General features: G+C 30.4%; 1 protein-coding gene across 14 annotated transcripts in view; it reads left to right on the top strand.

Annotated features, from left to right (window-relative positions):
- Window positions 1–17,107, top strand: part of LOC134719498 (ubiquitin-like modifier-activating enzyme 1) — a 29,540-nt gene extending 12,433 nt beyond the window's left edge. For 13 of the 14 annotated variants that reach the window (XM_063582573.1, XM_063582539.1, XM_063582559.1 and 10 more), the window contains 16 exons: window positions 1,438–1,719; window positions 3,016–3,096; window positions 3,572–3,724; window positions 3,978–4,143; window positions 4,870–4,952; window positions 7,112–7,225; window positions 8,422–8,535; window positions 9,707–9,853; window positions 10,166–10,240; window positions 10,572–10,767; window positions 11,889–12,070; window positions 12,421–12,507; window positions 13,291–13,395; window positions 13,900–13,983; window positions 15,196–15,296; window positions 15,693–17,107. In XM_063582573.1, the coding sequence (XP_063438643.1) occupies window positions 1,438–1,719; window positions 3,016–3,096; window positions 3,572–3,724; window positions 3,978–4,143; window positions 4,870–4,952; window positions 7,112–7,225; window positions 8,422–8,535; window positions 9,707–9,853; window positions 10,166–10,240; window positions 10,572–10,767; window positions 11,889–12,070; window positions 12,421–12,507; window positions 13,291–13,395; window positions 13,900–13,983; window positions 15,196–15,296; window positions 15,693–15,834 (2,112 nt within the window). In that variant the 3' untranslated portion in view covers window positions 15,835–17,107. Of the gene's footprint in view, window positions 1–1,437; window positions 1,720–3,015; window positions 3,097–3,571; window positions 3,725–3,977; window positions 4,144–4,869; window positions 4,953–6,948; window positions 7,063–7,111; window positions 7,226–8,421; window positions 8,536–9,706; window positions 9,854–10,165; window positions 10,241–10,571; window positions 10,768–11,888; window positions 12,071–12,420; window positions 12,508–13,290; window positions 13,396–13,899; window positions 13,984–15,195; window positions 15,297–15,692 lie in introns of all 14 variants that reach the window. The other variant, XM_063582512.1, reaches the window with a different exon arrangement.
- Window positions 17,108–17,347: the final 240 nt, after the last annotated feature.

Here is a 17,347-nt window from a genome sequence, read left to right as displayed (position 1 = left end):
GCCTCTTTGATATGCTGAATCTAAACATGTACTTAGATTTTTGATTATGGGCCCAATTTTCAAGTTGGTCCAAATCAGGATCTAAAATTATTATATTAAGTATTGTGCAATAGCAAGTCTTTTCAATTGCACAGTATTGTGCAATGGCAAGAAATATCTAATTTCACAATATTGTGAAATAGCAATTTTTTTTTTAATTAAGAGTTATCTTTCTTTGTCCAGTATAGTAAGCAAGAAATATCTGCAAGAATTTTTTTTAATTGGAGTTATCTTTCTTTGTCCAGAATCAACTTAAATCTTTGTTATAAACAATATACAATGTATATTCACTTTTTACTACCAACTGAAAAATTTAAATAATTATTACCGTTCAGTGATAACAAGCAGTTTTTTTTACATCTTAATATTTTATGATGTATTTAAATGAGTAGTAATTGTTTCAAACTCCATTAGAATATTTTAATTGAAATTAGTTTTGGAATAAGGGAAAGGGGGATGTGAATAAAAAATTGGGTTCAATTTTTCTCATTTGAAATTTCATAAATAAAAAGAAAATTTCGTCAAACATTTTTTGGAGAGGATTAATATTCAACAGCATAGTGAATTGCTCTAAGAGAAAACAAAAAAATTAAGTTCATTTGAATACATTCATTCTGTGTCAGAAACCTATGCTGTGTCAACTATTTAATCACAATCCAAATTTAGAGCGGAATCCAGCTTGAATGTTGTGTCCATACTTGCCCCAACCGTTCAGGGTTCAACCTCTGCGGTCGTATAAAGCTACGCCCTGCGGAGCATCTGGTTTATTAATAAGACAGTTACAGTCACTTAAATCAATACAACTGTAAAGAAAGTGAATTTATATTACAGGCTTTTATCAAAAATAGGGAACATGTCCATGGGACACAAATGATGCCCTCGCTAGCATTAACGTTATAAAGGGTTACAACTCAAGAACTGTAAATGTAACACTACCAAAATTTTTACTTAATCTGAATTATGGGGTAATTTAAGCATTGTGTATCCATTCTAATTACACAGTATTGCGCAATAGATTTGTAAGATCTTGACATTGTTTTGTGTCAGAAATATATGTTATGTAAAAAAATTTGATCGCAATCCAAATTGAGAGCTGTATCAAGCTTGAATGTTGTGTCCATACTTGTCCCAACTGTTCAGGGTTCGACCTCTGCGGTCGTATAAAGCTGAGCCCTGCGTAGCATCTGGTTGGTAGATTGAGATTTGTTATATACAAATATAGAAATTCTCTTAAAAGAGAGTACTCCATAAGAGCCTTGGTTTATGAATATTAAAAGAGAATGTTTTCTAGCAAAATTGCAATTAAATAACACTTTTGTTGAAAAACATTGGCAAATAAAATTATATCATTTTTTAATCGAGTGAAACTGCATATCTATATTTTTTTTATGATTTTAGGCTGATGCAGAAGCTTTTGTTGCTGTTGCCAAAGAAGTTAATAGTAAATCTGGAGCTAAGGTTGATGAGCTTGATGAATCTCTGATGAAGGAGTTCTCTTATTCTGCTAGAGGAGAGTTATGTCCCTTGGCAGCTGTTATTGGTGGAATTGCAGCACAGGAAGTAATGAAAGCTTGTTCAGGAAAATTTGGTCCAGTTAATCAATATTTATATTTTGATGCTTTAGAATGTCTACCTGAAGAGAATGCAGACAGTATACTTACAGAAGAAACCTGCAAACCTGTAAGTTTATCATCAAGTTTGACAGTATTCATAACTGCAATTTAAATCTTTAATAAAACCAAGGAATTGAGTTGGCTATGAGATAACTCATCTTGCGTATTATAATAGACCACTTTCAAGTTAATCCTTCACCAGAAAAAACTCGTCAATTATACGCGTCTTTATGACGTCATTTACCAGATAGAGGGGGTCGCCTGTATCCCTGCACTATTTACGTTCATCAAGCGTCTTAGTGATCGTCATTGTGCAGGATAAACTAGAAATAATGGTTGTTCTGTAGGTACTTAATGACCATTCCCTAATGACAGCAAGGCTGATTGTCAATTTTGAGAATTCAATTTGCCGAATAATTCGTACAATATAGAATTATAGTTTTCCAACCACTCGCTCAACATTGGAACGGAAGTGATGACGCCCCTAAACGCACAAATGACAGTGATAAAGGCGCGTATAATTGACGAGTTTTTTCCGGTGACAGATGAACTCGAAAGTGGTCTATTGAGGAAGGAGGGAAAGGAGCTTTAAATTTGATATGTTGCTGAGTTTTCGGCAAAGGAAAGATATATTGAATTAACTTTAGATTTCGAAAGACATTTATTAACATGTTTAAAAAGTCAACAAATGAATTTAAAAATGATTAAGGTGGTATGGGAGTCTAAAATAAAAATGATAGAATTTGTTCATACTTTGCCAAAATGTAGTATCTATTGATACATGTTAAAAAATATTATAAAAATGATAGGTCACCGTGCATTTTTTCAAGCTACGGGTCGTGACAAAATGACACATTTTGTATGGATTATACAGGAAAAAACACCATTTTGTGAATAGAAACTAAACGAAATGATAGAATTGTAAAATAAATTAGGAAAATATAGCTTTCAAACAATGCTTTGATAATATCAAAAGAAAAGATAGGGTCACCGTACGTTTTTTCCGGCTAAAATACAAAGAAGGAAAATTCCATGAACAATCCAACAGAAAATGCACTGTTTTAGAGTTACCTCCCCTTAAAATGACAATTTCAAAATATTTAAAAACAACCAAAAATAATCTACACTTGTACATATATTTATATTTATAAGTTATATTCTTATAAATTGGATCTTTTAAATGTAAAAACACATGAAATATCTGCATTCTTGCATCAAATTTTGCTAATTTGATAGAAAATATGGACCTTAGATTCTCTGTTTTTTACAATCCAAGATGGCGAAAGACACCCATACCACCTTAAGTGAGATATTTATTATATATATTCAACTATTCTTAATAATATAGGATTTTCATTTGTAGCTAAACTGTAGATATGATGGTCAGATTGCAGTATTTGGCAAAGATTTTATTAAGAAAATGGGTGCACAAAAATACTTTCTGGTGAGTATATATATTCTCAAAGAGAATTTCCATTTTCATAAATCCTATATAAAATATATCACATTTATAAGTTAAAAAATAGTAAATTAGATGTCAGAGGGAATGGCAACTTCCAGATGAATGTAAGAAAAACATCCAATATAATAAATGTCTGAAAGGCAATTCATATTTTAAAAGCACACTGTTGATAATGTTTCATTTAGATAAAAAGAATCTGATAAAATAAGGTTAAACACTTTTAAACCAGTAGCATTTTACTTCTTGATATCTTTTAAGGGCTTCAAACTAAAACTTTGCATACAACGTTTTAAGAAATAATAAAAAATATAACAATTAACATGTATTTGTTATATTTGGTTTTGTTTTGGGAGCAAGTCACTCACTGTCAGATTAACTGATTCACAGCATCAGCAGTACTTGGATATTCAATGTCAATGAAGTTTGATGTTATAAAGAATTTATGTTTTGATAACAGGTAGGGGCCGGTGCAATTGGATGTGAGATGTTGAAGAACTGGTCTATGATGGGACTGGGTTGTGATGGAGGAAAAGTAATCGTTACAGATATGGACATCATAGAGAAATCAAACCTCAACAGACAGTTTCTCTTCAGACCATGGGATGTACAGGTTGGTTCTCGTAAAAGTCATAACAGAATGAAAGTAAAACTTTTGTAGAATTTTTGTCTAGTTTTATGATAAAAGAAAAAAACAGTGAAAACCTTTACATGTAACATCAAAAGTTCATTTGCCAATATTTCTAATATAAAAAAAATAAATTTTGCTATCTTTAATATCTTCAACATCTTATTAAAAATTAGAATGAACATGTACAATATTTGCAAATCTGAATAGAAGTATATTTTTATATTGTCTTTTTTAGAAACCAAAATCTGGTACTGCAGCTAAAGCTGCTAAGGAAATGAATCCTTCTTTTAACATCATATCACAGGAGAATAGAGTTGGTGGAGAGACAGAAAATATTTATACCGATGAATTCTTTGAAGAACTAGATGGTGTCACAAATGCTTTAGATAATGTTGATGCAAGTGAGTAGTTTATTTTGCTTGAGATCTGTGAGCAAGTTAAATAATGGGACTCAAGTGTTAAATGTTGGAGTATTATGTTTGCAATACATCTTTAGATAACTTACTAAATTAACTCTTAATATAAAAAAGAAGATGTGGTATGCTTGCCAATGAGACATATTGACACAGAAATTAACAACTATAGGTCACTGTACAGCCTTCAACAAAGAGCAAAGCCCATATTGCATAGTAGGCTATTAAAGGCTCCGAAATGACAATGTAAAACATTTCAAATGAGAAAACTAACTGCCGTATTTATGTACAAAAAATAACGAAAAACAAAACTGCAACACTTAAACAAACGACAAACAACTGAATTAAAGGCTCCTGACTTGGGACAGACACATTCATACAGAATGTGGCGGGGTTAAAAATGTTAGCGGATCCCCCTCCCCCTAACCTAGGACATAAGATTTGTGCAAAATTAATATTAATATTTGATTTAGATTTGTTTGATTGGCAAATTAAATCTTAACTTTATGTTGTAAAAAAAATCATTTCTACATGTTTATTTTATATTTTGTAAAAATTCCTTTGGTACATACATGAATTAATTAATTGCAAGTTGCGACCTAACCAATATCTTTAATAAACTTAAATAAAAAAAGATCTTAGATACAGTATGTCAGATTAACTATGGAAATTATTTAAATGACTTAACTATTTTGTATGAAAATGAACTTTTAGGAATGTATATGGATAGACGTTGTGTTTATTACTGTAAACCCCTGCTGGAATCAGGGACACTAGGAACAAAAGGAAATATACAAGTAAGTATTCAATATAGACATTAACAGTTTTATATTACCCTTTAAAAATTGGTTTGTGTTAAGGAAAATTAAGGTCTTTTAAACTTAAAAGGAGGAGAAATTTGTTTTATATTAAAAAAAATCTTTTGATTATATATGTACACATGTTCAGTTTGTGTTGTATATTGCTATCGTGTTGTCTGCGTCGTCCGAAGACACAATTAGTTTCTGGACAATAACTTTAGTTTTAATGAATGGATCTTTATAATTTTTTATCAGAAGGTTAAATACCACTAAAGGAAATTTGGGATTGATTTTAGGGGTTATGGTCCCAATAGTTTTGGAACTAGGGACCCACAACAAGCATTTTTGTAGTTTTTATACAATAACTTGTGTTTAAGTGTATGAATCTCTCTGAAATTATACCACAAGTTTCAATACCATAAAGGGATAGTTAATATTGATTTTGGGGGTTATGGTCCCAATAGTTTTGGAATTAGGGACCCAAAATAAGCATTTTTGTAGTATTCAAACTATAAGTTATAACTTGTGTTGAAGTGTATGAACCTCTCAGAAATTATACCACAAGTTTCCAGAAGTAATTTTCAATTTTTTTTCTCCAAATTTCTCAAATTTCAATTTTTTTTTAAAATTGAAGAAGAAATCTTTAATTGCACAATATTGTGCAATAGATTTGTAGATCTTGACATTTGTTTTGTTTAAGAAACCCATATCATGTCAAAAATTTGATCACAATCCAAATCTAAAACGGTATCAAGCATGAATGTTGTGTCCATACTTGCCCCAACTGTTCAGGGGTCAACCTCTGTGGTTGTATAAAGCTGCACCCTGCGGAGAACCTGGTTATAATCTCTTAAACCATTTCAATGTATGTTTTTTTGTTGTGAAAAAATATGCAGCTATGTCTTGACAAGTTGTAAAGGACAGATTTAGGCATGGTGTGATGTGTTGAGGAATGATACTACTAAATGTAGGTCAATGATATCTGGAAGACAGTTTTTTAAGCTTTATTACAGCTCATTTCAATGGAGATTATGTGGCTCAGCCCCTGCAGTTATGGCCTATTGAATTTGAAACTTTTATTTTAAGTGTTAAGCTTGTGATAAGGCAAGTTCGAGGGTAGCCGCTATTGGTTAGTAAAGGATATTTGGTGTGCAGTTAGCTTTTTATGCCCCACCTACGATAGTAGAGGCGCATTATGTTTTCAGGTCTGTGTGTCCTTTCGTTCGTCCGTCGGTCTGTTCGTTCGTCTGTCTGTCCCGCTTCAGGTTAAAGTTTTTGGTCAATGTAGTTTTTGATGAAGTTGAAGTCCAATCAACTTGAAACTTAGTATACATGTTCCCTATGATATGATCTTTCTAATTTAAATGCCAAATTACAGTTTTGACCCCAATTTTACGGTTCACTGAACATAGAAAATGATAGTTCAAATTTCAGGTTAAAGTTTTTGGTCAAGGTAGTTTTTGATAAAGTAGAAGTCCAATCAACTTGAAACTTAGTATACATGTTCCCTTTGATAAGATCATTATAATTTTAATGCCAAATTAGAAAATTTATTCCAATTTCACGGTCCACTAAACATAGAAAATGATAGTGCCAGTGGGGCATTCGTGTACTGTGGACACATTCTTGTTCACATCTCCTTTTCCTGCACTCTGAATTATTTCATTATTTACATTTTAAAAGTTTTACCATTTTAACCTCAACATCGTACATAATACTATAAAAATTCATACTGTTTAGACATATCTCTAGGTCAAAAATATATTGTTAAAATATTCTAGCTTCATCTAGCAATTAGTTACTTCTATTAATTATAATTGACAGGTAGTTTTGCCATATGTGACAGAGTCCTACACTACTGTTCGAAAAGAAGAAATGGTTCCTTTTAAATGTCTGACATATCCACAAACGATTAATCATGTTTTACAGGTAGAAACAGTTAATAAATATAAATTGTTTGATGGTACTTTACTGTGATCATTTTAATTGGTAGGTCATTTTCCCACACATGACTGAATCATACTCCTCATCGCAGGATACAGCAGATGAAACCTTCATGTCGTGCACACTCAAATTTTTTCCGTACGTTATTGACCATACTTTGAAGGTAATGTAAAGAACTATATTTATACTCAGACTTTTGTTTTCATCTACAGGTTGTTCTCCCACACATGACAGAGTCGTATTCATCGTCACAAGACCCTCCAGAAAAATCCATTCCCATTTGTACGTTAAAAAATTTCCCAAATGCTATTGAGCATACATTACAGGTAAGAACAGCATGATCCCTCCAGGTGTTATGTTTGTTTTATGATGTACAAATGTAATTGTTAGCCTCTATTTTCCCAGGATGTGGAAGGTTGAATATGTTTGCATGTTTTTAGATTACAAATTAGCATGGGTATATAGTTTTGACCAATCTTTCCATCTGACCACTAGTTCATCAATCATTTTGGTTTCCAGATTCTTAATCAAATAATGTACATTGGTTTGCAAACCTTATGGGATATATGATCACATATAATGAGAGGAAGACACTATTGATATTGAGGTTTATGGGTCAAGGTCATTGTTATTTAGAATAAACAGAAATTTGTCAAGGATGTGATAATTGCTCAAAATATACCAATATTTGTCCAGGGCAGAGTTTTTTTTTAATGCTTAATCAACTTTTTTAAAACATATTGCCACATTAATATGAAGTATGGTCACCCTTACTTTTGAGGTCACTGCCTCTAAGGCCAAGTCCATAGTTAAAAAAGGCAGGAAAGTTGTTATAACCAAATATTTGATTCAGATTGCAATTTTACTCAAATAGGATACATATAATTAGAGGAAGATTCCTTACGATACTTTATCACTTGGTCTAAGGTCAAGATAATAGTTACTTAACTAAATTTTTGTTTGACAATATTACAATTTAAAATCATAACAGGAAAGAATTATACTATTCCCCATTACATGTGTGAACTTAGGGTGCCTTTAATTCTGACACTTTTAAGTTATTTTTCACAATTTGAAGCATGTGTAACTTGCCTTAATTGCACTTAAGTAAATATTTACAAAATTTTTACACAAAATTAAGTTCTAAAATGACAGATTATATTTATCTGATGATCACTCAAGTGTTCTTTATTGTATATTTACAACTTGTTTTTACTAAATGTTTGAAAAGTTCTATTAAGACATATGCATTATCATAATTCATGTTTTATTTAAGTTTTAAAATTTAAAATATATTTTGATTTGCTTTATAGATGTATTTCCATTTGAATGTAAGGATTTTTACAAAGCAAAGTTGATCAATTTCTAACTCCCATCTTTTTTTTGGTAAGGAAATGTTTACCAAACTGGTAAAAAGGTTCAAAAGTTTTTGGCTGCACATACTACCCATCAACTTTATTATCAAATTATGAATTTAGAGTATTTAATATTTGAAATGATAACATCACTTTGAATTTTTCAGTGGGCTCGTGATCAGTTTGAAGGATTGTTTAATCAGCCAGTAGAGTCAGCTCTACAGTACCTCATTGACCCTAAATTTATGGAGAGAACATTGAAATTGCAAGGAACTCAACCAGTTAGTATGCTTAATTATATTTCAAATTCACTGTGTTCAAACGAATATAAAGTATTTATGTGCTAAATCTCTCTAGATTTTTGTTAAGCATACATATCTGTGCACATTTAGATATGTACCTTTATTCGATGAAGGCATAAAAGAAAACTATAATTACATATTAAAGAACTGTTAGGCGCAATGACTATCTCAATTATGATAACTACATGTAGATCCAGAGATCACAATACATGTTTTGAATACGCAAACCATGCATCTACGAAAACAAATCTTTTATAAACTTCACACAATCTCAATTTGATCAACAATACTGGTAAAAGATAGCAATCAAACATCTAGAAAATATATGCAAAACATGTTAATTCTTGACATACAACTTCAATACATTGAAAAAAGAGAAAAGAATTTGTAATGAAAATTAAACTTCAATACAAAAGAAACGTTAGATAATGGTCACTGCCCAAACCTCGATAGATCAATCTCATGCAAACTTTCATTATATACTGACCGCTAAAACTGGTTTACACTTATTGTGAAAATACAATAGAATAAATTACATACTTCAAAAATCACACGCGAACTGCACATAAGTATATTAATGAAGTCATTTTTAGGTGCTGTCCTCTTGACACCGAATAAATGAGTGTACATTGTATATGATTGTATATAAAACATAGTTCTTTATTGTAAATATATAGAGAGAAATCATGTATGGACATTGAATTTATCCAATATGTCCTTTCTTTTATCAACCACCGATGATGCAGTTATCTTTGTTTATTTATATCCAATTAAAAATGTCCTGTGTATCCTGTTTTGTGAAAGTCACCTATTAAAAAAAAAATCAATAGCTTTAAAATTGCCACTGCTTAAAATATGATTTGGTTTTAAAGGACATTTAAAACTGTTCCAACAAAAATTAAAGGCAATGATGCTTTCCAAAATATTTACTATTGATAATTTTGATAGACAGATAGCAAAGATAAATCATAATTTTTTTGGGTTGATTGAGAGTTTTTAATGAATCATTTGAAAGAATAATATCTATGTTCGAGTGATTCATAAGAAAACAATATATTTTTATCTGCATTGAGATAACTTTTTAAAAACATTAAATGTGGAAAGATTTTCTTGTTCAATGTTTAGATTTGTTATATATTAACTATTGCAGACTGAAACTTTGGAAACAGTAAAGAAAGCTTTGACCACAGAGAGACCAAAGGACTTTCAAGAGTGTGTAGCTTTTGCTCGTAATCTTTTCCAAGAGAATTACAATAATTCGATAAGACAACTTCTGTTTAACTTTCCATCAGATCAGGTAAATTGATTACTGGTGATTACTTATGTTTTAGGTGTACATTGTCAAAACTCATAGATAAAACCTTTTCTTTGCAACTTGTCTCATTTTTGTCTTACAGCTTAAGTAGTCATTAACATGTTTTGTCATGTTGAAAAATGAATTGATGATATTTGCACCAGTGTGTGACTTACCCAAGTGAAGTTTATAACAAACTTATAATATGAATATGATTCTTAATTAAACTAATTATTTGACTGTGTAGGCATGTTACATATAATGTTTACAAATAGACATTTATAAGGAAAGAATGTGAATTGTTTCATTTTGCAGGTTACATCATCAGGGGCACCTTTCTGGTCAGGACCTAAACGATGTCCACATCATGTAGAATTCAGTATCAATAATGTAAGTTTTATAAAGCAGGTAGAATAAGCATTTCAAACTAGTTCCTATTGTTTACAGTCATTGATTTTTGTTTTGTTTTAATGCTTGTAAGAACTTTTTAAAAACAATAGACAAAAGATGGGATTTATAGAAATGATATTTTGACAGTTTTATGAATTTTTTAAAAATTGAAAATATGTTTTCAACCCTTTGGTAAGATGCAACATTCTTACAGGTATATGTTAATCTTTGATTTTGTAATAGAATCACCTCTAAAACTTGAATAGATTTTCAATAAATCATGTATTTTGTGATCTTATATTTAACTAGGATCTACATAACTTTTTTACAGGATGTCCATGTAGATTTTGTTGAATCATGTGCTAATCTACGTGCTGAAATGTATGGAATACCACAAGTTCGTGATAGAAACGCAATCAAAAGTATGATTGGAAAGGTCAAAGTTCCAGAGTTCACACCAAGGTCAGGAGTGAGAATAGATGTGAATGATGCTGACATGGAAAATAACAGAGGTTCAGGATCTTTTGGTTAGTACACAATACCCAAGGTGGAATATTATAAGCTGATGCTTTCTGTTTGCATGCCATACCCGAATAGTAACTTTTAAACCCATTTTTATTCTCAATTTTATTTAGGTGTTGTGCAGATAAGGTTAGTCTTAATTCTAATCAAAGGAAAAATCCTAATAATAATAACTAAATAATGATTTATAATTTCTCATTTAGACATTGCAATAATATCTTACATATATTTTTATGAAAAATGGTCATGTCCATTACCTTGAGATATGTTTACCTTCTACCTACAGTGTTTTCTCAAGATATTTCTTATAGCATCTTGATTAAATATTAAATTTGAAATACTATCTTGTTTCAAAATATTATAGCATCACATCCATAACACAATCTATAAGATAACCAATAGACCACTTTCGAGTTCATCCGTCACCGGCAAAAACTCGTCAATTATACACGCCTTTATGACGTCATTTACCAGATAGAGGGGCTCGCCTGTATCCCTGCACTATTTACGTTCATCAAGCGTCTTAGTGATCGTCTTTGTGCAGGATAAACTAGAAATAATGGTTGCTCTGTAGGTACTTACTGACATTTCCCTAATGACAGCAGTGTTGATTGTTAATTTTGAGAATTCAATTTGCCGAACAATTCGTACAATATAGAATTATAGTTTTCCAACCACTCGCTCAACATTGGAAGGAAGTGACGACGCCCCTAAACGCACAAATGACGATGATAAAGGCGCGTATAATTGACGAGTTTTTTCCGGTGACAGATGAACTCGAAAGTGGTCTATTGAGATAGCATGATATTCAGAAATATAACATCACATTAACATGATGCTTAAAGGTCCTGGTGATAAACACTGTCCAAGATCAGAAATCCTTTGTTATTGCATTGGTTTCAGCCTTATCATATTGCTGCATACATACTGTATCAAGAAAAAAATCAGAAACAATCATCCTATCTAGCAAGAATAATTATGCTGTCAGTAATGAATTCCTTCTCCAATTCATCTGATATGCGCTTATGAATAAACACAGTATGTGTTATGCTGTAGCAATTCACTTAGAAATTTCATTCACCAAACCGTATGTAATATATTGTTCACATCCATCTACCTATTTCAGATGAAAATCAATTAGAAGAATTACAAAAGTCTATACCACCTCCAGACAGTTTAAAGGAATTAAAATTAACACCTATTGACTTTGAGAAAGATGATGACACAAATTATCATATGGACTTCATTGTTGCTTGCTCAAATTTACGTGCTGAAAACTATGATATCCCACCGGCAGATAGACACAAGGTTGGTATATTTGTACAATACAATAACACTTAGATAACAATGGAATGAATATATCTGTTTTTACAAGCACATGGATATGAAGATATATTTTAATACGTTTTATCTTTTTTATGCTGACAAATATGCCTTGAAACTAGACTGGCTGAATACTTACTGAAAATACTCATTTCCCCATCTTTTCTAAAATATTTTTAAAGTTATTTTTGTGCATAGATCATGTAAAGAACAAATGAGATGTTACCTTTTAAGTGTATCTATGTTGTGAAGAAAGCCTGAATGTATTATAGATTTTATTTTAGTAGAACTTGATAATTCAAAATAATTATTTGTGTTGTTGACATATATTTCAGAGTAAATTGATTGCAGGAAAAATCATTCCAGCTATAGCAACCACAACAGCTTTAGTAGTTGGTCTTGTGTGTATAGAATTGATCAAAGTAAGTTGACTATACTAAACTCATTAAGGATGCTGTAGACTGCAGATATTATATTTCATTGTAGAGACTAAGGTAAATGGTCTTAGTGAGCTTTTACATGACCGTTGCAAATGGTTACCTTCCAAAGCTCACAAATCAAACACCCAGATAACGTATTGAATAGAGCCCTAAATATTTTTGGCCAATACCTTACATTAATAAGGCTGTTACAAATTGAACCTGCACTTAGTCAGGTCAATTTAGAATAATTTTGACACTCACCTAGAAATTATTGCAACAGAAGATTTTTAAGTTATTATATTTAGCATTATATCCCTAATTTACACAGAAAAAAAGTCCCATAAAATCTTACTAGAGAAAAACTAAAAAAAATCATGGTTTTTAAATTCCGTGGAGATTTGCATTGATATGGGAGATAACTCTGCAAAAAAGGCAGAAATATTCATAAGAATTTATACAAAATTATAACTTAACCCCTCCTTTTCAACAGAATGTATTGATTCTTGATATTTTATCTGTGTTTAAAGTACAACAAACTACTCTAAAGTTGATATATAATAAAAGTATTTACATTAGCTTAGTTTGAATAACAGGGATACCAATCACTTGGATTAGTTTAAATAAAAGTTAAGTACATATACAAATATAAGATAGTTTATTGAAGTTCCTGAGAGAAATGTTTCAAATAAAACGAGTATTCCTTCAAAAATTTAAATACTGCTAATAGATTTGCTTTTTAAGTCAAAACTGACTTTTTACTATTACTTTTATATTATTTTTCAGATAGTACAAGGACATAAGAAAATGGAGTCTTACAAAAATGGTTTTCTGAATTTAGCATTGCCATTCTTTGCCTTTTCAGAACCAATTGCTGCCAAAAAGAGCAAGGTATGTTTAACCTGAATATAGATTTTAATGCCTCATTTATGGGCATTATGTTTTCTGGTCTGTGTGTCTGTTCGTCCGTCAGTTCATTTGCCGTTTGCTCATCCCACTTCAGGTTAAAGTTTTTGGTAACTTGTACAAATGTTCCCCATGATATGATCTTTTTAATTTTATTGCCAAATTTGAGATTTTTATCCATTTTCACGGTCCACTGAACATAGAAAATGATAATGCGGATGGGGCATTTGTGTACTGGGGATCATAATTTAACAAAAATTCTTATCAAATATATTAGTAACAGTAAATGAAATGATGCAGTAATTCACTGATATTGTTCATTATTTTATATCTATTTTATAGGATAAAAGTAGAAGAAAGACTTATTTTAAATATTCCAGACTAAAAAATAGATTAATGATTAGCATTTTATTTTGATTTAATAATCTTATCATTTCAAACTGGATGTATTAGCATTAAAAAAAAAATTTTACTTCTTTTATTTTCCAGTATAATGATGAAGAATTCACACTATGGGATAGATTTGAAGTACAGGGTGACATGACATTACAGGAATTATTAGATTACTTCCAGGTAAGGAGCATTGTAACTTAAAGAAGAAGAGTTTATATATATTAAGGTTAACATTCTAAAGTATAAAGTTTAAGTTCTAACATATTTTTAAAATCTAATGTTACCAATTCTGCCACTACAGTTGTTGAAACTCTGTCTCACTTAACTTTTGTCTCAATGTGATATATGTTTTTCCTTCATTTGTCCATAAATGATAAAGCTAAGGAACCACAAATCATAAATGACTTACATTTTGGAAGTTCCTTCATCTTGGTATTTTAATGCATGAAAGTGTCATATTTTTCTGCTAAGGTCCAGGTCAAAGCATCTTCAATCATTGTAGAATATTGCGCATGGAACAAATTTTGGATTGATAACAAAATACCGTATAGCGGGTTATTTTCGTGGGGTGCAAATTTTCGCTTATTTTCGCGGACAGAACTTAATCGCCAAATTAAATTCCGCCAAATTAAAAGTGTACATACAAAGGTATTAATAAAAGTTTTTAATCCGCCAAAATATTTCGTATACCTTGTTCAATAAAAATCGCGAAATTTTATACCCGCGAAAATAAACCGCTATATGGTACCCTTTGAAATATGTCATTTTGTATTTGATACATTTTTTACATGGTTTATGTTATGACTTAAATTTATTCTTCTACATATTACTGCAGGAACATATTGTTTTGGTGAATATTTTATAACTGTTGAAGATCTGCAAAATAACCTTTACTAAATGAAAGTATGACTGAAACAATATTTTACATTAGGTCCATTTCTATGTAACTTATAAGATTCCTGAGATAACTATATTTTGTATGATATTTCTTAAGAATTGACAAATAAAATTCAGGCCAAACTTCAATTGAACAGCAATCAATAACAAAAAAATGAAAAAACAATATCAAGAGGTCAATAAAGTTTCATAATCTTCATGATTGTTAGTACTTGAAAACTACAATTCAATAATTGACTTGTTTAAGTTCTGTAAAATACTCGTACTGTGGAATCTTTGATGAAAATAGATATATTAAAGATATGTGGTTTGGGTGCCAATGAGACAAAGACAACTCTCCATCAAAGCCACAATTTGTAAAAGTAAACCATTATAGGTAAAAGTACAGTCTACAAGTCTACAACAAGGAGCTTTGGCTCACACCTGTCAGCAAGCTGTAAAGAGCCCTAAATTCATTTTTACATTTATAACAAATCTTGAAATTGTATTTTTCAGAAAAATTACAACTTAGAGATCACAATGTTATCACAGGGAGTTTCCATGCTGTTTTCTTTCTTCATGGCACCAGCAAAAGCTAAAGAAAGGAAAGCTTTACCGTAAGTTATCTTTTTACACTTCAGCAAGAAAGAGACTCGAGTTAAACAAATTTGTTAATCTGTTGTAAAAAAACCAAGCTTACGATTTTTCTTCCAAATAATACAGAGATATAAAAGTGATATTTGATTTCAAATATAGTCCCTAACATATCAAATTCAAGCTTTTACATTCCACATATTGTGGAAGTCCAAATTGGTTGTAAAGGTCAGTCAAGCTCTTGAGGTTTGTTTAATTGAGATATGTCTAGCCATTTTATATTCATTATTCGACAATGAATATTCAGAATTTGCCTTTAAATGTCCATAGAGGTATAATTTCTGTTTCTGATATTGAACAGAACAATTGTTTTTAAAAATTATTTTCTTAATTATTTGAATTTCTTTTTATATCTGTAGGTTAACAGAAGTAGTGAAGAGGGTATCAAAGAAGAAAATTCCAAGTTATGTACGAGCTCTAGTCTTAGAAATTTGTTGTTACGATAAGGATGGAGAAGACGTTGAAGTTCCATACGTTAAATTCAATCTACCAAAACAGTGATAGTATAAGACAATTAGTTGTACAGTTAGCATTCTATTACATTCATCAACCGTGTTCATTTTCCAGTAAGAAGCAAAACGCATATCTACTTTTTCTAGAAAGAACAAAAGCAACAGACTTAATCCTGACTGATATAGTATCTTAGAATTGCATAATATAGATTTAAATCTATGAATAAAAGTGCTACATATATAATTTATGTTTTGGACAAATACCTTTGTCAGAATTGTGTTTACTACAAAAAATTGTTTATTTATTGATATAAAACATTGTTTATACAATATTGTAAATTAAGTGCTATTGGCTTCATTGAAAGTTGCTGGTTGTTAGTCTCATTTGTGATAAATATTTGATCCATCATTTTTTGCATTGTGCACCTCTCATTATTTGTTTCATTTCTTGTCATATAATTATTTATTTCACTATGTGATAATCACATTAAATAAGCTTAGGTGTTGGAAAAGTAGTTCATACATCATCTCCTTTGTGGACAATATGAATATTCAGTCTTATATCCAGTATTTTGGTCTGGATATCGCTTTTCTTTATCTCTTTATAGGATTTGATTCATATACATTTTCTAGTGGGAAGACACAAAGTTGCTATAAAATTATTAAACCATTTCATGACAAAACAGTTGTGAAATATATATTATGGAAAACCTCCTGTGAACACTTTTTTCTAGTGAATTAAAAAATAAATTATATGTCTAATGTTATCTTTTGAAAATTAACATGTTTGCATGAAATGGTGAACATAATGCATCCAAGTTTAAAGTTAAAAAAAAAGATTTCTCGTACATTGATCTGTATATATGATGTTTTGTAGGCAGAGCCCATTTTCATACTTGAATATTTGTTTGTGCAAATAAAATTATTATTTTTCTATGTGAACAATGTGTATATGATATAGATTGGATTTCTTTCTAGTGCATTGAGAAAAAAATTGATGGAAGAAAAGTTGAACATTTTGTTTCTTAACTTGGTCCTTTATTTTGATGGCCTTTCTCTTAAGGTAAATAGTGCTATTGTAAAACAAAAAAGGGCTTAATAGAAAAAAAATTACTAAGATTATTCAATAAATGCATTTTATGATGAGATGAAAATCTTTATTGGTATGCATATCATAAGTTTGTATTTGGAATATATATTAACATATATTTATATATGTATTTCTTTCTGAACAGCTTTATTTATTGCTGGTTTTCGTTTTCTGTTGTCTGGTTATACAGATATGAATATACAGAAATTACAAATTAAAATGCACTAGTAGATATGTGTCTTTGCTTTATTATTTTACCTACTGTGAAGGAGGAGTATACTGTTTTACTCTGTCAATTCCATCCAATTTCATGCACATTTTTCTCAAAAACAACACAATAAGAGCTTTTAGATATTTGTTAGATGGCTTCATTTGAATATGCTTTACAGTGAAATTGGTTATCATATTGTCTTTCATTTTAAGTAAATAAAGGCAACAGTAGTATACCGCTGTTCAAAACTCATAAATCCAT

This window comes from Mytilus trossulus, chromosome 1 (genome assembly GCF_036588685.1).
Source record: "Mytilus trossulus isolate FHL-02 chromosome 1, PNRI_Mtr1.1.1.hap1, whole genome shotgun sequence".
Taxonomy (NCBI): Eukaryota; Metazoa; Mollusca; class Bivalvia; order Mytilida; family Mytilidae; genus Mytilus; species Mytilus trossulus.
The sequence above is the reverse complement of the archived record's forward strand: the minus strand, read 5'-3'. Positions and strand labels throughout refer to the sequence as shown.